The following is a 23,774-nucleotide window of genomic DNA, read 5'->3' as shown; positions in this document are numbered from 1 at the left end:
GCAGGGCGAAGGCGGCCGGGCGGCTTCTTTGTCTGCAGCGCGCTCGGGCGGGGAAGGAGAACTGGCTGGGCGCGAGGACGTGAATCCCTTCCAAAATGAGCTTTATGCAGCAGAGGTGGGGTACGCCCGAACACGCGTGTGCAGCCGGCCTTGTTCAGCCCGGGCCTCCAGATGGCTCTGCAGCAGGGCGAAGAGTCCACAGAGGAGCCCTTTAAGTACGCGTTGAAGTGGGTGTTTGTGTAACAGCCTGCCATCGACCCTCAGAAGCTCACGAATGCGGTCAAATACCTTAATTTTGTCTGAACCTGCTAGTTAAGACCTTGCCATCTGGCTTTTCAAGGAAGGCATTCCCTTCTGGAGGCCGATCGCAGTTCAGCATCCAAAGTTTTCGCTTTCCTCATATGCTTGCTTCCCCCCCTCCCTCCCCAAAGTAATCGTGGTGTCTGTGCTGCCTAACATCTGTGACCGAAGAGCACAGTGTGTGTTCAGGCACAAATGATGCACGGCTTGCTGGTGGGAGTACGCCCTCCAAAAGCAGAGAAGCAAGAGGACAAAGCATTCTCAAAATCAAGTAACTATCATTGCGGTAATAGTAGAAGTGGGGATTAGTGGTGTTTATGCGCAGGTCTTGGTTGCTGTCTGGTAGCCAGCTACACATATTGCAAATATTATGAGCTGACAAAAGCACAGTCTTTGTGGCACGAGGATCCTATGATTCTCGTATTTCTTACTGCTGCTGGAGACAACTTTCCAATATGTCTACCTGCATCTGTGGAATCTTTCCAAAGCGGTGACTCAGAAGTCTGAATCCTGTCTCCTTGTAATATCTTAAAACTGTCAAATCAAAAAAACTGAAGATGACACTTAAATGTCAGCTTTTATTATTCCATTGATGGAACAGCAAAGGGTTTTGAAATTGTCTTACGGGAACAGACTTGTTTCGTGGGGGAAACGTGGAAGAAGCAAATGTGGGAATTGCACAGCCATGGGAGGAAATGTGAGAGTGAGAAAGCAAATTGAGTGACAGATGTAGCAGGAGCCAAGGGAGAAGGATGTCATTGTGTTACCGAAACGGAATGTGTCAGTAAGGCAGTAAATAAATAGAATTTAGCCTTATCTAATAAATTCTATCTTGCGAAACGTTCCTGTTCTGACAGAATACATGCCACGTAAGAATGCTGGATCTATCCCAGTGTGTAGGCTGACTGTAAATGATCACTTCTTCTCTTAAAGATTAACCAGAACGCCCAGATCAGGGTATTACTGAATTCTAAACTAGTAGCAGATTGTCACCTTATATTTAAAAAAATAAAACTCACTCTATTAGATCAATACAACATGTCCCTCTGTGTTAAAAGTCCATAATGCTATACAGCTTTTTTCACAGATGCAACTTCTCGTTTGGCACTCATACCTTTATTAGACTCGATAAAATCCAGCAATAACTGTCTTTGCTAGATTTCTTGTGTTATTGCTTAAAACATAATGGAATAATTTTTTAGAAGGATGACAGGATTTATGTAATTTGCTATTGAAGTGACAGTGTTAAGTCATTTTGAGACTCCTTGCTTTCAGAAACTCACAAAGAGGGTGTATTGGACAAGGGGGTGGAATGTTTTTGGTGATGTCTTATTTTCCCCAATATCTCTTAAGGCTTTTTTGCACGGGTTCAGGTTTGGTTTTTTTCATGGTCCAAGTGGAAATGCTACAAAGAGAGTCGCGTGGCCTCAGTTTCATCATGTCTGGAAGCTGCATTGACTTGTTGTACAGGAAGTTTTGAGATAATTTCTTCTTCCCCCTAAACTACATACTTGAACCACAAGAAACATCCTTCCTTCACAGAGCATGTTGTAACAAATTTGTTGATAAACCTTTGGGATCTCCTGTCTTGTGATGTATGAGTGTATTTTCTTAGGTCATGGGTTGCTGCTTCTGATCCACAATGGGTAGGTAGTGTTATCACTGAGGATATCATAATACAGGCATTCATGTGCCCAGAAGATAGGAGGTGCATCTTGTCAACAATAGTTAAGGAAGGTGTGCCTCTACCTTGCGTAATGGCTCTGTGCAGTTTGTACCCCTTACTCTCCCATTCCTTGTCTGCCTTAGCAGTTGCTGCTTAGGCTTTGAGTAGTAAGATAAAGTCGGGGTGTGTGTGTGTCTTTGTCCCTCTGTCGTTCAGTAACTTTTTGTCAGGTTGCAAGTTAGAACAATGAACTTACGCAGGTGTTCTTAATTGTAATGAAATGTAGTTTATTTTAGTTTTCTAGTTTTGACTCTGTGGTTTCAGTAGGCAAGCGTGTGGCAGGTCTTCAGAGAATGTGATCCTATGTAGTTGATTCTGGGTATAAATGTTTCTGGTCTGTGAGCAGGTGGATTGGGCAACTGTGAACAGTCTTGCGTATCTTCTGAAGGTGAAGTGTCATGTAACTCTGTAAACAAGTGTTTTTGTCTGCATGTGTCTCAAGATGCTACCGAGTTGCGAAAAAGAATGTCAACAGCATGGGATAACCTTACAGCTCTCTGCCTTCCACATATTGCTAACCATCTAATACATTACTTTCATAAGCAGTTTTTGCCAGACAAGTGATTGTTTCAAACCCAGAATTAACATACATGTGAATCTGCTTGTTAGTGAAGACAGATACTTAGCTTCCTGTTCCAAAAAAGGGCATGAAATAAAACTTTCATTTTTGAGATGTCTTCCTCTTGCTTGAATAAACTATTCTCTGACTTCTCCTAGGATAAATGGTAGTAGATGGTGCAATCATAATTAACATAACTTTATCCCATATTGGATGGTATAGCTTCTCTTAACAGGTGGTCATGACTTGGTGTCATTCTGTTTAAAGAAACTTCTACATAAAATGCTATGCGCCTGAGTTTCATTTAATGTAGCCTTACACTTTTATATGCTGTCTTGACTTTTTTCGATAGCTTACCTACCAAGTAGTTAGCTGTCTGAGGCAATACAGTAATTTTAAAGCTGTATTTCTAAGCTTCTCAGAAGTTGCTTACATCATTTGAGTTCCCCCTAAGCCCAAGGTGGTCTTGATTACTACAACACTACTTTTATAGCTGATTTCTTATCTTCCAGGTCTCTTTGAAGATGGGTGAAGCCTTGTACTCTGGCTTAACACCAGAACACAGAGAGCACGCCAACGTAGTACTTGTCTTTAATTTTCACTTGGTTCCAGGAACAGAACTAAACTAGGCTGGCAAAGCTGTCCTAGGATAGTACAGTGTGTTGCTGCCTTAAGGAGTCAGTCTGCACGTGGAGCTTTCTGGCTAGCAATGCTGAGAAGTGATGGCATTCACATCAAAGGAAAAAGTGAGCTTTGCTCCTTTATAATGTGGCAGCAGCAGTTGCCAAGGCAAACAGCGAGACTCAAATACATGCTTCGTTAGGTCCTTAGTTGTGTGAATTAGTAAGGTGCTGATATGTCTAACTGCAAACTGTTAAGTCAGAATTAACAAAATTAATTCATTTGTAGGGGTTAATTACACATAGAACTCAAATTTAACATTGTGTAGAGTACTTGCTTCAACTGAACTGTGCACTCGGTTTCTAGGTGTGATTAACAGTCTGCATTCTAAAAAGTAGCATTTACTACTTAACTAACGCTTTGCTGCCTACCTTCCTCCTTACCCCCGTGATGAGTTCGTCTGGTATCATAGTGAGTACTCCTAGGGCAGCCTGCCTGCCAGGCTGGATGAATCCTGACTACTTCTTACTTCCTACTTGCCCCAGCATGGGGTCATGTTAACTGTTTCCAATTACTCTACATTCTTTTCCCCCAAGATTGAAAGGTCTTTCCTTTACCCTAGTGACCCCATTCTATCTCTCTGAGCTCACTTGCGTGCTTTTCTATCTCTGTTTCTGACAGCCTCCACTCCCTTACCCTCTACCAGGGAAAAGGACTGGCTACAATTCCTCTTAGCAGTCTTAAGAGATAAACATGAGATCTGCCAGTGCATGCGAAAAGTGGCACAAGACCTTGTGCAGCTGTATCTGCTTAAAGCTGTCCTGTCCCTTTTTGCTGTTCTGCTTCTTAAACTAATTGAAAGTGACTTTAAATAAGCTATCTTTTTTTTTTTTTTTTTTTTTTCCCAGTTGCTATTTTAGGTGTTGTTGAGTTCTGGTCCTAGGAGCCTTTTAATGGACACCTACCTTCTTCTGCTAGGGCATGGTTGATGTGTCAGATAATAATTCTTGGAGTTCTTCCGAGTCTGAATTCTCCTGGTTCCTGTTACTCTGTTGGCCTTTGCCTTCAGAGGATTCTTCTTACTCCTTTTTCATGCCTGTTATGTTTGGATTTCTCACTGTCCCTCAACTTAGCACAAATAAAAACTGAAATAGTTTTTTGCAAGTAACTGGCAAGCAATCCTACAGCCTTTACAGAAATGGTGATGGTAGTATCTCTGGAGTGGCAGCAAAGTGCATGTGAAATTGTCCTATTAATTTCCTTCTGCTAACTCTCATCTTGGTTAGCATGTTTTTTTTGCAAACTGTGCCTGTGAGTGAGGTGCATCCTTAAAACTTCTTCCCAAGAAGCTGTCTAAAAACATGAAAAGGATGCCTGGAGGTGTTTGGTCTGCTTTTTCTAAAGGTCCTTTGCAATATTGTGTGATGCAGCTCTACCCATCTAATGAAGTTTATCTTCTCTGCATTATTCAGTAATACTCAGTTCAATATTACTGAACTTAATACTCTGTTCAGTATTGCTCATTTACTGAACTTCCCCATCTCTGAACTTAGGAATGGAGCAAAGCCATGTGTACAACATGAAACATTGTTGCACTTTTAATTGTAGTTCACCTTAAGAATTCCTCTGGGGCTAAGATACCTCCATAGAAAACTCAGTGGTTAGTAGACTATTGATCTGTTGTGACTTCTGCTTAATACTAATTGTTGTTAGATAGACTTGCTGTGATCTTAAGGTATATGGTTTGGTGCCTGCAGAGGAGTCTTGGTCTGACTCCAAATCCTAGATGGCAGTTAGCAACCATGACTTATTTGCACATAATTTTTTCTTTCCGCCTTTTGGTAAAGTGTATTAAGACATTGGCTATTATCAGGACTTATTGTACAGTTGTCTTTAGGACTTGATCTTTTGAATTTGCTTTCTTGTGGTTGGGAAGCTTTTCTGGCTGGTTCTTTCATGGTCCTTTGAATGGAAAGGACTGAGTGTAGAGCACTGAAATGCTGTCTCTTCTCCTTATTTTTACATGTATACTTCACCTGGTTATATAGGTGAATGGATGCATAGAGCTGGTTTGTCATTGAAAAAGAAAACCTGAATATTGCTACCATGAAGTTTACATCTTCTGTTTGCTAGAAACTAGAAATCATATTTTTAAGGATGCAAGTCTCTGATAGCAATTCTGTAACACTGCATGCTCAGCTAATCCATTTCCAAAGCGTCTTGGACAATATTTTGTTTGGGCACGGAAATATATGGATTCCTTCCAGTGTTTGGAATTGACTGGCCAACATAAGTAAATTATTTTCTGCTAAATAGTTGTAGGATCAGTGATGTTTCTTTCTAGTACCTAAGAATATTTCATGTGCATTTGGTTTATCTTGTACCTAGCTTTTGGGAAACAAAACTTCTCTTTTCTTCCTTTCTGTTCCCTAAGTAGGTATCAGCAGCAGCACTGGAACTGTGGCTGGGCACAAAACTGAACTCTGCTGTAAGGTTCCACAGTGCAAAAAAGCATGTATTCTCAGTTCATTTGCATAGCAACATCTGCAAATGAATACACAACTGAGCAATTCATCCGTGCGTCTTGCAGTAATTTTATATGTAAATTTAACCGTAGCAAAATAGCACACCACTGGGCAGGAATAACCTGTTCAATAAACTTTCCTGTGTATGTTTTTAGCTAGACTTACTGCTATCTTGGTAGATTAACTGCCTCTCTACACCATGACTTCATTAAAGGCAGATGAAGGTTGCCATGTGTCTTCAGCCTTTAGTATGTGAAATGTTCCTTAGTTAGAAATCTGTGCTTTAAAAGCATCAAAACATGTTTGAAAGGTCGCATGGTTTTGTTAGACCACAAAGACTTTGCATTTGCTTTCAAGGCCTCCTATTTGAGATAAGTGGATCTAGACTGGGTTTCTTTCTACTTGCTGTTCTGTATGTGAATTAATGATGCTTACATGCAAAGTAATTCTTACTCTTTTAAGACAAGTGATTCTCTGTCTATGTAGAGAATGGTAGTTTTTTTTAAATGCTAGAAGTTGTCTTATGCTCAGCTTGGTTATTCAAGGAATCTCATCTTGATAGGACTAGTTAAGGTCAGTGTTACTCCAGTAGGTGTTGTGATGTGTCTCAATTCAGAATGGAAAATACAGTTGTATGGGTACCCTGGAAAAGCTATGCTCTATATAAATACTGGGGTTCTTAAAACTTGGTCTCTTGTTGCTATGTTTAGCGTATTTGAATTGGTGTTTTCATACGCTTCAGTTTTTGGTGTTAAACAACCCTATATAGAAACTTTGTATTAAGTAAATGTATTCATTTTCAAGTCATCCATGCCAAGAAAGGTAACAGGATTCGTACACAAACCTAATTCTTGGATTAAAAAATAAATCTTGTGAAACTGCTTAGTTGCTCTGCTTTTATTTTTTTTTCATTTTATAATGCTTGATGTCTTCAAAATAACCTTGCGTCACCTGTGCTCATTATGCTTTTCTTTTTTTCTTCCTCTCTTTACAGCAGTTCTGTGGTGTTCTTGGTCACACATTTATGGAGTTTCTGAAGGGCAGTGGAGACTACTGCCAGGCACAGCACGACCTCTATGCAGACAAGTGAACTGTAGAAATTCATTACTACTCCACCAAGAAGCCCCCCTAAGAGTGGTTGACCAGGATAAGAAGTATTGAATTGAAATTGGCAGAGCATTTAACAACAGAATTCAGACCTGGATGGGGTAAACCTCAGTGCACTGCCTTTCTTTTGCCTCAGTATTACTGGATTGAAGAATTGCTGCTTCTTGTTAGGAGGTTCATTTCATTTCCCATTGCTCCCAACTTCATACTTCCAAGCACTGAGAATCTCACGTGGAGTATAGTGAAGTAGACTTCAGTTTCTCTAAATCACTTCTGTATTAGAATTTTTTTTTTAATCCTTTCATAATCTTGTTGCATGTTTAAGTAAATCAATATGGCCCGAATGAACCGCCCAGCTCCTGTGGAAATCACCTACAAGAACATGAGATTCCTAATCACACACAATCCAACCAATGCGACCTTAAACAAATTTATAGAGGTAAGATCAGGACAGACTTCTTACTGGTATTTTTTTTAATGCCTGAACAGCATGCTATATTAACAATTTCCTTCTTTACTACTTGATAACAGTTGTGGAAGCTGTATAAAGAGGTACTGAGACTGTATGTTGACTTTTTTCAAATACTGATGCCATGCTTCAAAGATCTGCCAACAGATCTGTTCAGATATACTTCAGCCTTCACAAAAACATACTTCTGAAAGTGAAGCAAATAAATAATTATACTGTCTAGTATCTTGTACATTAAGTAGTCTGTTCCCGTCTGAAAACAGGAATTATCTGTCAGAGTTGTGTAGAACAATATAAAGATCTACTAGTGGTAGGAACTCGCACCTGGATTCATCTAAAGCGGTGTAACACTTCCTTGCACCTATTGCACAGTGATTAAAAAGAGAATAATTCCCTATACATTGTGGATCGGAACCTTAAGAACAAATAACAGGATTGCAATATGCTTTCACTGCCTATCTCCCTTCAGTGTTAGCAGGTCATGGTTCTAGTGTAGCTTAAGAGAATCCTCTGAGTGTGGTAGCGTCTACTTGAGTGAAATTTGTGGCAGTAGGCTTGCTCTGCATCCAGAGCTGCTGGAGCTACTTTAATTGGTTTGGTGCACGATGAAATTGTTCACTGACTAAAGCCTTGGCTTGACATATATTGCTAGTATCTGAATTGGTCATCTAAACCTTGCATCTAGCATGTTGGAGCTCTAAAATGCACAGTTAAAAGTGTGTGCATGTATGCTAACAATAGGTTCCTCCAAAGTTACCTCCTGGTAAGGTCTCAGTTTGTAATGCAGTGCCTCATTAGCAAGATTTTAGGTATATTATACCTCTATTTTGCATGCAGTGTGGGATAATTTACAAGAAACACAGAACATTTGCTTGCCTTTATACTCTCATAATTAGGTAAGTATGCTTGGGCTATGCTTCAGTCATTACCATGACAGTTATAGTGTGAACGATGGGTTGTTGCAGGGAGAATGAAGAGAGTCTCTTTTGTGGGGCGGGGTGGGGGGATGGGTGTTGGGTTTTTTTGTTGGGAGGAGATTTGGGGGGGTGGGGTGTGTGTGTTTGTTTTTTAAATAAATGGAGGTTAATAGCAAAATGGAGTTTAATTTTGTTATCCTTTAGTTACGATAACTCAAGAACTGGAATAAGTTATTGTCCTGTGTTCGTAATTCTTACCAGTAAGAGATGTTACAAATCCATTGCTTTAAGTAGAGGAAGAGAAGGGGAGGATCTAAACCTCACTCAATGTTTTTAGTGAAGTATGTAGCTTTGCAAACCAGGAAACTTCCTTCTCCTTTAAAAGGAATGATCTTTTGGGGATGGAGTACTTATTTCATCAGTGTTTGGTTTTGCTGGGAGATTTGGGGGGGTGGGGTGTGTGTGTTTGTTTTTTAAATAAATGGAGGTTAATAGCAAAATGGAGTTTAATTTTGTTATCCTTTAGTTACGATAACTCAAGAACTGGAATAAGTTATTGTCCTGTGTTCGTAATTCTTACCAGTAAGAGATGTTACAAATCCATTGCTTTAAGTAGAGGAAGAGAAGGGGAGGATCTAAACCTCACTCAATGTTTTTAGTGAAGTATGTAGCTTTGCAAACCAGGAAACTTCCTTCTCCTTTAAAAGGAATGATCTTTTGGGGATGGAGTACTTATTTCATCAGTGTTTATCTGGATTTGATTTCAAAAGAAAAAAGTCTGATCCAACATAACTTAATGTTTGCAGAAGAGCTCAAAGGTATCTGGCATTAGCACACACAAGTTTTCGGTTATTTTGGCTTTCTGTGTTCTTCACAGGGTGGCAAGCATTTGTGCAAGTTTACTTAATTAAACTTTTGGTATAAGTTAATAAGCTAACCTATAGAGAAAATTAAATGGTAGGTGAAGTCAGTTTACTCCTAAAGCAGGTGTTTGGTTTATTCCCCTCCCCCCCGCCCCCCCTCTCTAGGAACTTAAGAAATATGGTGTCACCACAGTGGTAAGAGTGTGTGAAGCTACTTACGACACTGCTCCGGTGGAAAAAGAAGGCATTCAGGTTTTGGTAAGTAGTGTTGAAGCAGAGTTTAAAACCAACCCTCACTGCACCTCCCCACTCAAAAAAAAAATTTCTCTTGACTCACTTTAGTAACTCTACAAGTGTATTCTAGCAGCTGATGGAGGCAAAAGCTGTACAGACATCGTCTCTTCTCGGGGGGGAAAAAATCCAGCTTCGAGCAAAATCATTTGCTCAATAAAAATGGATTCAAAGAAATAAATTTCTAATATTGCTATAGTTACACTCCTAGAAAACAATAAGCTTCAGTGGTTCCCTTAGCTGTCAGCTGTTTTGTTTGTTGTGTCCCCTACTTTTTTTTTTTGTATGCACACAGCATACAAGCATAAAGAGTTCTATCTTTGTGTATTTACTTATGTATATCATGCTATATTCTAGGATTGGCCCTTTGATGATGGTGCTCCACCATCCAACCAGATTGTCGATGATTGGCTAAACCTTCTTAAAGTTAAATTTCGTGAAGAACCTGGTTGCTGTATTGCTGTACACTGTGTTGCTGGTCTTGGAAGGTGGGTAAAATTTTAAAGATGTGTTGAATAGCAAGTCTGAGCAGGGATGGCAAAGACTTAGTACAAAAGTTTATTTGAGGCAAATGTAAAATAGTCTATGTACATATCCAGTATTGGAATGACCTCACGGTTAAAAGTAGGTCAGATGACAGGAAGCTGTTGAGTGTATATATTGGGCATAAATGCCTTTTAGGCAACTGATTTTTTTTTTTTTTGTCTTGCTAAGTCTTCCTTTTTTTTTCTAATGGGTTTGGGTTTTAGTAACTCACCTGTAAATTTCTTCTTCACCCCTGTTTCAGCAGTATTGCCAGTCTCCTTGTACCAAGGGTATTGTAACCATTAGCCACAAACAAGCGGGGTGCTCTGGTACATAAAAACCAACTTCATCCCCACTGGTGATGAGACGTGTTCTCCAAAGTCCCAAAGATCTGTTTCTGTCTTGTTTCTAACACCGAGCCTCAAAATTTTTATGGTTTCTGGTCTTGCTGTTCGTAAGTGTGGCTTACCCATTGTTTGCATTATGTCTTCACATGTAAGAAAGTTGACTGTAGTGGCAAATGCTACTGAAACAAGTCCTCTTCAGCTGCTTACAATGATATCTGTTGTTTCTTTCCTCAAAATCGGGCAGTTAACTAGTTGAAAAGAAGATCCTAGCTTTTTATCATGTAAGGTTTTTTAAATACCTGATCATATAAAACAACTTAAGCTTGCTACTAGATGCACAAGTCTGTTGCTAGTGTGGCATGGAGTTTTGTCTTAGTGGTTTCTCTTCTTGGCCATAAATTGCTAATGTATTTCAGTTTTGATTTGTGTCAAGCTTTCTGAACTGAAAACTCTATTCTGTAAGATGAAGAATACTGTGGCAAGCAAGAAAAACCTAGGGGGTGAGCAATAGCCTGTGGATTGCATCTGTTCATAAAGCTCATTACACTAGTTCTAGGACTCATCAGTTCTTATTGGACCTGACCCGTCTTCTGATTTTTGCTGTGGGCTCCTGACTGCTTCTAAGGATGCTTGTTTGTGGGAGTAGAAACCCATATGCAGCTCTTCCCCAGAATCAATTGGCTTTGAAACAAATGGGTTTGAAACAAATCACTTGCATTTTATTTCTGCTGTCCTCTTCTATACCTAAAATCAGATGAACAAAGCTAAGGTTGACCAGAGTTAATTTAACCCCCTTTCTTAATGAGGATGGGTAGCTTGAAAACAGGTAATAGCCCAGTTAATGTGGAAGTGCCTTCTGCTTGTCTTTTTTGCTTCCTTAGGGAAGAAACATCAGTTGGACACAGAAGGTCAAAAAAGTGAACTGAGGAATGTAAACCTTCTTCAAAGTATGACCTGGCAAATGCTAAACTGATTTTTTTCTTTTCTTTTTTTTTTTTTTTTTTTTTCTCTCCTTTTAACAGAGCTCCAGTCTTAGTCGCTCTGGCACTGATAGAATGTGGAATGAAGTATGAAGATGCAGTGCAGTTCATAAGGCAGTAAGTATGAAGCTAACATTTAGCTGTTCCCAAGATTTAACACATTGATATGTCACTGGGCACTAAAGGAAATTCTGAATGCTGTTCTTGCTTTTTACACTTTTTTTCCTGTAAGATATTTAGTACGTATGAACATTTTAATATATATACTGCATACAGCCAGTGTTTGTAGGACTGGGCCTGTGGGATGGGTATTTTCTGTTCCTGTGGAAACCAGAACTGGTAAATAATTATTTGAGCAAGTTTAAAAAAAACCCTGAAACCAAAACCCCTAACTTTCAGTTAGATCTGCAAGGTTGTCTTCATTATTTGAACGTGAGAGGCAGAATACCTTTGAAAGAACTTCTTGCATAATTGCCAAGCCTTTAAAGAATTAAATTCAGCTTGTACATCTTAACAGGTTGTTGTATATAAAGCGATGAACAGGAAGCCAGGTACATATTCCAAACACTCAACAAAAATGTACCCCTCTTCCACACACTTCTGGTTTGAGAAAACCAAGAAAGCTCAATTTCTATTCAACTTATTATGGGGAGTTACAACGTTTATGTACTTTCTTAATATGGTACACTTCTTCATGATTATTTTAAGAGACTTCAGCTTTCTTAAGACTGTATCACATCTGCTCTGTAGCTGCCTTTTGAAGTTTCTTCAAAGATCTTACATTAGGATCTTTGGCTTATGTGTATCGGAGGCTAAAACACTGTATAAAATGCTCTGTACTCCTTTGAGCGTGTGGGTCCAGTGAGGTATTTGTGAAAGGAAGCTACCACCCTCTTTCCTGGCACTTAACTTTTAATTACCCTTATTTTGGTTACAGTCTTGACTTAATGGTGTTTTTTTTAAGTGACCTAAAAATATTTTTCACTGGTTGGTGATATTATTTCACTGGGCAGTAGATTAATGTTCTGTTTAAAATATTTTTTTCCTCCATCTAGGAAGCGGCGTGGAGCTTTTAACAGCAAGCAACTTCTGTACTTGGAGAAATACCGCCCCAAGATGCGTCTGCGTTTTAAAGACTCCAATGGTCACCGAAATAATTGTTGTATTCAGTAAAGCTCAACAGCCTATAGTACTTCTTTGGGATTAAAGGATGGAAACTAGAATTAAGCAGACTGCATGCCAAAGACATGAGTCTGACACTTCTTAGTAGTAAAGGAAGCTTCCTTAGGAGTACTTAATAGGCTAAAGGCTTAGTAGAAATGCAACTTGTATGTTTAGATAAATAGCCATCCATTTGGAGACCCAGTAAATGTTTTTGCTGTACTCTGTTTCTGAGCTGTCTCCTCATTCATTGATTGATTACCAGTTAAAATATCCTTTAATCATGCCGTGAGTCTTACCCACCTAGTTTCAACTACTAAAAATTGGGGTACTAAAATAAATCAATCTGTAGAGAGATTAGGTGCCAAAATACCCAGCATATCAGCTATGTGTTTTTCCTTATAAATGAGCATAGTTCTGATGACGTGAGAACTACCAGCTTATCTGGACCCCACTTACCTTTTTTTTTTTTCTACAGTCATTTCGATGTTGAAGAATATGGCCTCTTAAGATAGTCTTGCCTGCTCACTGTATGTTTTGTCTCCCACAATCGCACTAGAATTATCAGGATTTGCACAGTCTGTCTTTTTAATACTATGAATTACAGCAACTTTTTACCCCAGTGTCTGTACTTTTCTGTTATCTGAACTTCTCCATTTTACAAATCATTACTCTCTGGTTACTCATGTAGAAAATCTTTTAAATTGTACAGAAGCACACAAGTCTTTAATGTCTCCAGACAAAAAGCCTTACAGTAAAATTAATGTTGGCACTTCATGTGCAACTTAACAGAGGGCCTGAAAAGGTTGGGAGGGGCTATTTAATATTTCTAGTAAAATGTTGCCTTTGTCTTGTGCAGGAAGTATAGAATATGCCCTTTACTTCAGTAAATATTTTTTTAAAATGTAGAAATGCTTTGTTATTGTAGCTAAAAATTCTTAATCAGAAAATTTCTGAAAAATCTTGTAGTTTCTTTTACTGTACCTATTGAAAGTTGTTTACCAACTATTGCTTTGTTGAAAGTGTGATTTATTTTTTTTCTTTTGTTTTTCCTCCTTGAGTTTCTGCTATGACTTGGGCAGACCTCTGTAATATTTTGTATGCCTTTCAAGCTGCGTAACTTAATATTTGGATACTTGATAATTTGTTTTATTATGTAATTGATAAAATGGTGATGTGTATTAATGTTAGTTCAACCATATATTTATACTGTCTTGGGAATGTGTGGTTATAGTTCTGTGGGAGAAATAATTTTGCCAGTGTTCACCAGCTTGTAAAATCTAGTGCGAGAGCTTAAATATCTAAATAAATACTGAAATGCACTTACGAAGTTTGCAGAAACGCTCATGACTTTCACTTATTTTTGTGTACTTTGTCAGCAATCTTGAGGTGCCTAAATTCAGAATCTATCTAGGCATCCATTTTCTTTTTTAAAATCTGGGCCTGAATGTCCCCTTTGCTGTAATGTTTGCTGTTTGTTTTACTCATAAATAAATGTGGACAAAAATGAATAGCAGACAGTATGGTATTTCTTTAAGCAGCTTACTTCCTACTTCCCTTACTCAGTTTTAAAATAGGTCACTTGGTTAGTGTTCTTGAAATTGTCTTTGCAGTAAATGCAGAAGAGTATATGTATCTGTAAAGCTTGGAGAACACGTATCAGTAGCATTAGAATTTAATTACAAAGTAGTATGATATAATGCTTCATTGTCAAGACTGATAGCCAAAAATTATGTGAGCTAAGACCTGTGCAAATTTGACTTTTCAGAGGGTGGTGACCAAACTGCCTGATAAGAACTGGAAGATGCTCTTAGTAGCCAGCTGAAGTGCTGTTCTTACTGGTGATCACAAAAGCCCAGGCCCATGTCTGCTTAAAATTAAGCTATGGTTAAACATATCTTGCCTTTTTAAATGGTGAGGTGGCATGCTATGTGCAACATAAGCTTCAATGAGACTTCTGAAGGATTGATTTTGGAAAGATACAGTCTCATTACAAAGAGCACTTTGAACTTATATATGAGTTAAAAATGCCTGAAATGGAATATAATTTAACTTAGTCTGTAAAGTAGTAATATAAACTCGTAATTAGTTCAGCTTTCCTTTTGAAGTTAAACTTGGTTTAAAGGATATTTTGATTGAAGGAATACAGCTTAATTTGGCTGAGGAAATAAGGCTTTCTCTTTTGGAGTGATGTCCAAAGTCATTGGTGTTTCTACTGTCAAGATGGACTAAACTTCAGGAACGATTGCAAAGACAAAACCTACAAAAATTCTGTAACAGTTCAGCAAGCCGAGGTAAACCATAGAATTGTTTAGGTTGGAAAGGATCTTTAAGATCAGAGAGTCCACCACTAAACCATGTCCTTAAGAACTGCATCTACCTGTTTTTTAAATGCCTCCAGGGATGGGGACTCAACCACTTCCCTGGGCAGCCAGTTCCAATGATTGACAACCCTTGCGGTGAAGAAATTTTTTTCTAATGTCCAATCTAAACCTCTCCTGGTGCAGCTTGAGGGCATTTCCTCTTGTCCTATTGCTTGTGAACTTGCAAGAAGAGACCCAACACCCAGCTTGCTACAGCTTCCTTTCAGGTAGTTGTTTAACACCGATTGGTATTCAAATACTGTTAAAAATACTAGGAACTAGGAGGAATCTGTAAAACGACTAAATCGGCTAGATGAGGAGCGCTCTCTAAGTGTGAGACCATAGTCTGTAAAGGGAGCATGGGACAGCAAATTCAGTTTGCAATGCTGATATCTACAGATAGATTAAATAAATCTCACCTAACTTGTCTAAGTGCAATAGTTAAAAGTATCAGGTAAAGCACTGGGTGCTTCTCTCAACATACCCTGCTATTAATATGTAATAAACATTGACAATTACAACTTGCTTTGATTTTTATTGATAATACAGTCTTACATTACAGGTAACCACAGCAAGCCTTATTCGGCACTGTTTTCCTCTTGATGATCACTTGCATGAATACTGTTAACTTTGATAGGTATTGTTCTAATACTCTCTGTCCTCAGTGCATTGATAATTAATTATCTCAATAACAACACGGGTTACTTATCGGTGGAAAACATCTTTGTGAGGTAATAGTGGTTAAACAATGATCTGACAAGAAACGATAAGGACAGTGTCAGAAGATCAAGTTGCCTGCTTCAGTTGCTTATTCAAATGAGAACTCTTCCAAAGCATAGCTGAAGAAAACCAGGTACCATGGTGTCTAGATACATGGGAATGCTCAACATAGAAATACTCAAATAGTAGAAGACATTCAGTCTCCACACTACATGTAACCTGTGTTAGTGTAGCAAAACCTAAAGAAGCAGATGGAAAGGGTATTTTCTAGTGGGCTGGAGTCTTAATTCCACTTTATTGGTGAGTAACAGCAGTAGCAGATCCTTCGTATAAATTTGCACGTGACAATACTTTGCTAGTGAATTTCACAGATGGGCTTTGGAGGAGAAATAACTGAAGATAATACCACAGGACCATAGTTTTGACACTGATCTGGACAGGATAGTGCCACTTCAGCGTTGTCACACATTTTGTTAGCTGGTACTAATAGGAGGTGACACACTTGAAGAGAAGTTTGCCTTCAATTCCCCAGTAAATCTGTGCATCACAAGGTAGGGCATGCAAGCCCTGAACATTTTTAACCCTTTTAACATTTCAATTCAACTCCACAACTTTCAGTTTATCCTAATAAAAGCACATCAAGGCAATGGGGGCATAGCAGATAGATAGGCAAAACTGTGAAGGGGTTCCCTTATACTGCAAGTACAATTATCCCTTTAAGCTTGATACACAAGGTTTTCTACAGTAACACGCCCTCCTATCCCAGGGATGGGCTATCCTACTCCACCATCTGGTATGGCAGGATTCTCGCTCCTCCCTTCTTTCTAACAGGCAGTTGCTTGTAGAAAATCCCCTAATTGTCCCATTTAGAGACACAGAGTAATTTAGATTGGACAAAACATTAGGAAGTGATCTAGTCCAACCCCATGCTCAAAGCAGGGCTAACTTCACAATTAGATCAGGTTGTTTAGGAGCCTGTCTAGCCAAGTTTTTAATATCTCCTAGGACAGAGAGAACTCAGTCCCTCCAGACATCTGTTCCAGGGTTGGACTGCCCTCCCAGAGAATACTCTTCCCCTGGTAGCTAGTCAGAATTTTCCTGGATGCAATTTGCCTGTTTCTCCCATTTTTTCACTGGGACCTCCAAGAGAGTCTATCTCTTCCTCTCTACATCCTCCTGCTAGGTAGCTGAGTCAACAGTAAAATTTGTTCCTCGGCCTCATCTCAAGGGTGAAGAAATGCAGATCTTTCAGTATGCCATATGCTCCAAGCCTCTATTCATCTTGGTCACCTTCCACCAGGGTTCATTCCGGTTTGCCAATATTTTTCTCGTACTGGGGAGCTTAAAACTGGACCCAGTACTCCAGAGGTTGTCTATAATCACTTCCCTTGACCTGCTGCCTGCTCTCTTTCTGATGCTGTCTTTCTATTCAGTTTGTCCACTAGGTCCTTTCTGCAAAGCTGCTTTCTTGCCAATTGACCCCCAGTCTGTACCGGTGCATGGGCTATTACATCTCAGATGCAGGACTTAACAACACAAATGACATCTGTTGCTCTCCCTTCATCCATGGAAGCAATCATCAGATGCTATCACATTGGTCAGACATAGCTTGACCTTGGTAAATCCAAGCTGGCTTGTAAACAATTCCTTCTCTTTCGTGTGCTTAGAAATGGCTTCCAAGAGAATTTGTTCTATAACCTTCCCGGGAAAGGAAGTGAGGCTGATGGGTCTGTATTTCCCTGGATCCTCTTTCTTGCCTTTCTTGAAGGTGTGCATGAAGTTTTCCTCCAGTCATCAGAAACCTCCCCAATCACCATGACCTTTCAAAGATCAGTGCAGTAGTGCAACAACTTCAGCCAGCTTCAACAGTACCCTTGGATACATCCCATCTGGCCACTTGGCTTAATTGCTTCTAAACTCCATCTTTCTCTACTGCGCCTCAATGTTGAATAAGAAGACAAAGGCTACAAAGTTTATGGAAATACGATGTAGAATGGGAATACTTCCCATGGAAAAAATTCCAAAGAGCTTTTATAGAATCATAGAATCATAGAATGTTTTGGGTTGGAAGGGACCCCTAGACGTCATCTAGTCCAACCCCCCCACAGGAGCAGGGACACCGCTAACTAGATCAGGCTGCTCAGAGCCCCATCCAACCTGGCCTTGAATGTTTCCAGGGATGGGGCCTCCACTACCTCTCTGGGCAACCTTTTATTTTCTTGTTGGAGAGACTGGAAAATGTCAGCCTCCAAATTTGGAAAGAACTGACTCTTCACTTTTCAAGCTCAGAGGCAAGAGGTGCCGATCTCTTGTCCCTGGGATCCAGTGACAGAATGTGTGGGAATGGTTCAAAGCTGTGCCAGGGGAGGTTTAGACTGGGCATGAGGAAATATTTCTTTACTGAGAAGGTGGTCAAACACTGGAACAGGCTTCCTACAGGTGGTCAATGCCTCAAGCCTGTCAGTGTTAAAGAGGCATTTGGACAATACCCTTTATAACATTTTTTAACATTTGGTCACCCCTGACCCTGAGGTTGTCAGGCAATTGGACTAGATGATTGTTGTAGGTCCCTTCCAACTGAAATAGTCTGTTCTTCTCTTTTTTCTTCTCTCTTCTCTTCTCTTCTCTTCTCTTCTCTTCTCTTCTCTTCTCTTCTCTTCTCTTCTCTTCTCTTCTCTTCTCTTCTTTTCTCTTCTCTCTTCTCTTCCATTCTATTCTAATTTGTGTACCATGACAAAATCACAGGCAGGCACCCAGGGGCACAAGTTTTTCATCTATTGTAGCTAAGGCTGGGATTAAACCATGCAACTGCAGTTGTCTCCCTACATACCCAATCTCTCTCCCCGAGGAGCGCTGGGAACAGAGGCCTGTCTGTGTTGGCAGGATGCCGAGGCTAGGAATGGATTTACTGCAGAGCTGAGTGGTGCACAGCCAGCACCCCTGTGAACACTCCACATTGTATAACGTTTGTGATGCATAGCTATGGAGGTTCCCACTCATTCAGGCTGCAAACATAGTACTGTATAGCCAGAGGTTAGCAAGTTCAGTATCTATGTGTAAGAATGGGGAAAAAATGATTAGGGCAGCTTTGGGCCTGTGTTAATAATTACAAATTCCGAGGGGGAAAATATAGGTGGAATAAAATGCAGAATGGATTTTCCAGGCCATTATGCCACATGATAAATTCTTAGTTAAACTGGAGAAGGAGATATAGTAGAACAGTTTTAAGGTAGAAAAAGCGGTAGACAATAAAAGATAATAATAGAAGGCTGGAGAGAGGCTGAGTGGAATTTCTCTACAATTGATTTGGGAACTGCATATTTTTGTATATATATATATATATACACAATAATAAATATATAATAAGCAATATGTAAGCCTATTATAACATATAAACATATATAGAGATATAATTAGTTAATAGTATTACATAAAGCCAGGCATATGATCAAGAATTGTGCTGACTGAGGAAGATCAGGATGGCATGCGTAGTCCTTGTTAGGTTTGTCCAAGACATGAATTCAAACTAAAGCATGTATGCTTAATGAGATTTCTTCTCCAACAGCCTGGAGGACTTGTAGCAATATCAAATTCAAACTTTGAGTCTTTTAAGGTCTTTAATTTGACTTTGCTTTCCAGGGTGACGTATCATACATCCTTCATTCATAAACAAATTTATTTTATTGAATTTTTCCTTAGTCTTTATTTATATTTTTCTTTATTTACAATCATGTGATTAAGAAACAATTCACTTATTTCTGTACAGTGGTCACCTTAAGGTCTCTTGGTTCTGTGCTCTGATATTCAACAGAACTGTTCCACAATTCAGCAAAACCAGCAAAAAGGCATATTGCCAGTCTCCATTTCTAGCACCTTGCCTGTGCCCCTGCTAATTGATGCAATATCACACTTGTTGGCAGGAAAAACTGGTTATTGAACCAGGCATAGAGTGTAGAGAAGAATGGAGAACATGTGTGCAAATGAAATACAATGCTCTACCTTACTGGAAAAGCAGTCTCCAAGTCAGAAACCAGCCTTACAGAAAACTTGTACAGATGTTTAATGCAAGACATATCACATACACACTGCAAAGTTTATGAATAAAGCTATAGGAATACACATAGAAAATCAGTTATATGAATAAAATTTTCTTAAAATAATAATTGATGGTCTCTCAGATCTCACCTTACAAATATACAGAAAAAACAAAAGCCTTGCTAAATTATCAAATAAGCATTTATTAAAAATAAAATTATTTTTTACTGTCATTTACTACCATATGATTGTCTCCACAGAACATCAAAATTAAGGTAAACAGTACTGGAGTGAAATCTCAGGTATTCAGAGGATTAGTAACTCTGGCAGCAGTTCCATAGGCAACTGCCCAAACTAGTCTGGGAGGTAAGTCTCAAAGGCCTGTTTTGTGCTAGCTATCATAGTTTGTTTTCCTCTAGCGCTCCAAAACGTCATTCAAGGATTTTCTTTTTCCTGGTTTACACAAATCTCTGCAAGTAATTGCAACTCCTTCTTGTTTTCTGGGATAAAATGTCTTTCTTCAGTCTTGAATCTCTGTATTCCATTGGATAATTCTTAATAAATAGCTTGTAGCTTCTGTATGTTTCATATCTCTGCTAAAATCTAGCCTTAGTCATACAATTGATGGGTAAACACCCTTTGTCTTCAGAACCTTGCTTTTGTTCACCAAGCTGTATTGTTAATTTTAAAAGCCACAGTCCCTTTCACCTGTGGAACTGAATGGTTTTCTGCTGCTTTCTAGAGTATGACATGCAACTGCTGAGTGATCCAACGACTGGCAGCTGCTAACAAGTCTTTATCTGGGGAAAGAGAATGATCTTATCTTAAACTTGGTGGGAAGTGGGTAAAGTGGTACATGTTACAGTTCCTGCACTAACTAAAGCAAGGGAAGGTGGGCAATGAAAGGAAAAATAGTGTCAACATCAGGTATTCTTAATAATATAATGTGCATTTTCACTATGGGACTAGAAAATCTTAAATTACTGGCTGTTACTGTTTTGCATTTGAAAAAAGTGAAAGAATTCTTACTACAACTTGAAAAGATCTGAAGAACTAACGGTTTTAAATTTTGCTAAGGATACTAGTTCACAATAATTTACATCCAAGCAGCTCTGAATGAGCCAACTATGGAGTTTCCTGAACTATTGATATTGGCAAATCCTGGATATTGCAAACAGGCAGTCTGGTGTTCACTCTGGGAAAAATCATAGCAAATGTGGTATGAACGGCAGTTATCCAATTATTAAGAGGTGCAAATGTAATATTTATGACTTTTCAGAAAACAGCAGAAAAAAATAAGCTTGTTCAGTGTTGCAAATTTGGCAGATAAATGCAACTGCTGCTGTAGTATATATACTTTAATTTCTTTCAGAGGTCTAATTCTGCTCTATATGACGTTCCAAGAAGTTACATAATTTACAAAATAAATGCAACACTTGGGTTTTAAAATAATTTTAAACAAGTAAATTCAAACAGACATACCCAGACAAAAGAAGATGTTCCTGTGAGACTTCTCTTGAATAGTTATTGGCTTACTGCTGTAACACATCTCAACTTCTGACAGTGGCAAGTACTACCCCGCGGCACTGGGAGAAAACCTATCAGTCTGCTACCATACCCAGTAACTTCTTTACCCAGTTAAGCGTATGGAGCAATCTAACTCCTTTCTGCATTTTGACAGCTGGAGAACTAGTAATTAAAACTCAAAAGCGAGCCATGTTTAAGACCAGCACAGTATCTGACTGTATAGCCTATTTTCAAAAATACTGTTTAGAAAAAAATGTGGAAAGGCAGGGGAGGGTTGTAAGGAAAATCATTCAGGAACCTCTTGGGAAGAGTTGTGGCTGAAAAGAGACTTGGAACTGTAAGTAAAGAAACTGCCTTCTGCTGCTTTCTCTTGTGTTCAGGGCACTAGTACGACTGTTTCCTGAAAATAAATAGGTTGCTTTCCAATAGAAACAACTTGTGAGATCTGGGCTACTACCAAGTAGCTCATGCGCACAGGGATGACATGATAGAAACATTGCTAGGAAACATAGCAGATGGTGCAGTTGCAATTGTGTATAGCTGATCTGTCATTGTATACAAAGATCTCCCCCCCAAGTTTTAAATTAAACCGCAACATAGGTGCCACAGGTGGGCAAGTTCACTATGCACGTGGCAGCAACTGTGACTATAAAGGGACTGGCACAGCGTGGGTCATGGTGAAAGAGAAGTACACAAACTCTGTTAAACTGAGGTGGGTCCCCGGAGTTATGTGACTTTGGGAATGTAAAGAACTGAATAGGGCAATGAACAACGATCAGATTACTAGCAGTGCTTTGTCTGCTTCTTGTGTCAAAAGTAATGAGATCAGAAGGGTTGAATGCCGGAAAATTTGTGCGATGCAGTGGGATGCGAATGTGTTTAACTGAATTTCACTTCAGACAGTAATTTCATTTCTTAGTATGCTCTTGTCAATGTACCACATGTTTAGCACCTTGTTGAAAGACTGTGCCTGAAAAGCTTTTGAAGAAATTAGTGCCATCAGCCCAGTAGCTCAGTTCTGGGCCATCTTAATGCAGCAGTATTTTTTTAAAGATGCTTGCCTTGGAAAGGAGAAAGAATCCTGAAACTGTGAAAGCACAGGAAGAAAACTGGAAAAAAACACCAAAATTGTGGTTATTTGCATAAAGGCAATTTAAGAAGGACAGAGAGAAAAAAGTCTGAGCAGGTTAGAACCTGTGTTATGCTTCAAAGGTGTTACTATCTTGTTGCACTACACTACCCTTCGTGGTGGCTTCGGTTTAAAGCCTCCTTTCTTACTGTGATGGTAGCAAGAGAAATATTTAATGATATTTCAGCCTTTATGGCACCACAGAAGGCACCTCAAAGACTGAAAACAGAACTGAAAAAAGAAACAGAAGGAAAATCCATTTTAACTTCTTCACATTTTTGTTAATTTTGTCCTGACACCATAAAATATTTGTATTTCATTACAGAATATGAGGAATATGTAAAGGCAGTGTTAATATATGGTTATTCAGAAGATTTCATTGTTAGAATCCGATTGCAGAAATAATGTTCAAAACCTGTTTCTCTTTTCAGGGTGTATTTAATTTGAAAATTAGTATGTGCAATAAAACCCCACTACTGCACTTAACACCAGCCATCCTGTTATCCCAAACCTGTTTTTCTTACCTGGTGTGCAACGGGTAAACTCACACACTCAGTCGAGGTATTTGCTTTTACTTCATTTCTGCAGAGAGATGGGTGCTAGCTGGTAACTCCATGAAGCTGGCACACCATTCCAAAAAAACTACCACGTATCTATCCTGTTACTTGATTAAATAAAACCTGCCTACGTTCATATGTATTGGCTATCAATGACTGTAACATTTGCTATTGGCTAGTTGTATTTAAATTGGCCTCAACTGCTGTCTAAATTAGAACCCACGCTCCTTGTTGGTGTGGGGGGGCAAGTCTCTTCGGGTTTGATTTGAGTCAGTGGTCATGATCTCCCCTCACCACCTTTATCTTTCCCCCCTATTACTGCAGATCTTCCACTGACCTCATGCCTCTCTAACATTTCTCCAGCCTTTGGCTGGGCCTTCTGAGTCAGGACCTTTTATCAGCCTTAATTATCCATCCTTCTGGGTCAGGATGGTCCCCTTTTGTTGATCCTCTTCGGGGGGTATAGTTACCAGTTCTTTTCACGTGCTGAAAAAGCGAGTACTTCCTTTTAGCTCCTTCCAGCCGCCAGATCCTGTCACGACTCCTTCACTCTCCCTCAGTGAGAAATTCTGTTTTCTGCAGTGTATCAACTGGGCTGAAAGAAGAATGACGGATACCGCATTTAATTAATGCTATAATGCAAACTAGAGAGTCCTTTTCTTAGGTAACATTATGTAGACACTAAATTACTTCAGGTTCTGATGACCTGAAGAACTCGCATCATAAAAGACCCTTTGGAGGGGATTTGTGTGAACGTGCGCCGCACGTAGTACATGGAGAGACCATTACCAGAAAAAAAGAGAAGGCCAAGGAGAAAACCCACGTGCCGAGAGGCAGCATGAGACGTGGTCCCCCCGGGACTGACAGGCTCTGGAGGCTGCTCCCGTTCCACCTGCAGTAACCGGCGAGCCTGGCGCACCCAGGGTTGAAGCCATCTGCCCGAGGCCGCCGGCACACAGGACAGCCCGACAAGCAGCAGGTTTGTGCAACACGGGCCGTACCGAGGAGGCCGGCAGCTCCCATTTGCAGGCAAAGGCCCCAGAACCGCACCC

The 23,774-nt window shown here is 39.5% G+C and overlaps 1 protein-coding gene across 1 annotated transcript; it reads left to right on the top strand.

Annotated features, from left to right (window-relative positions):
- Nucleotides 1-6,716: 6,716 nt before the first annotated feature.
- On the top strand, nucleotides 6,717-13,887 carry PTP4A1 (protein tyrosine phosphatase 4A1). The gene is made up of 5 exons (XM_009640066.2): nucleotides 6,717-7,277; nucleotides 9,253-9,345; nucleotides 9,736-9,866; nucleotides 11,273-11,347; nucleotides 12,286-13,887. Exons 1-5 carry the CDS (start codon nucleotides 7,173-7,175, stop codon nucleotides 12,401-12,403), a joined length of 522 nt encoding a protein of 173 aa, XP_009638361.1. The 5' UTR covers nucleotides 6,717-7,172; the 3' UTR covers nucleotides 12,404-13,887.
- Nucleotides 13,888-23,774: the final 9,887 nt, after the last annotated feature.

The sequence above is a fragment of the Egretta garzetta genome, unplaced genomic scaffold (assembly GCF_000687185.1).
Source record: "Egretta garzetta isolate BGI_Z169 unplaced genomic scaffold, ASM68718v1 scaffold55, whole genome shotgun sequence".
Lineage (NCBI taxonomy): Eukaryota > Metazoa > Chordata > Aves > Pelecaniformes > Ardeidae > Egretta > Egretta garzetta.
Note: the sequence above shows the minus strand (reverse complement) of the source record. Positions and strands in the feature narration are given on the sequence as shown.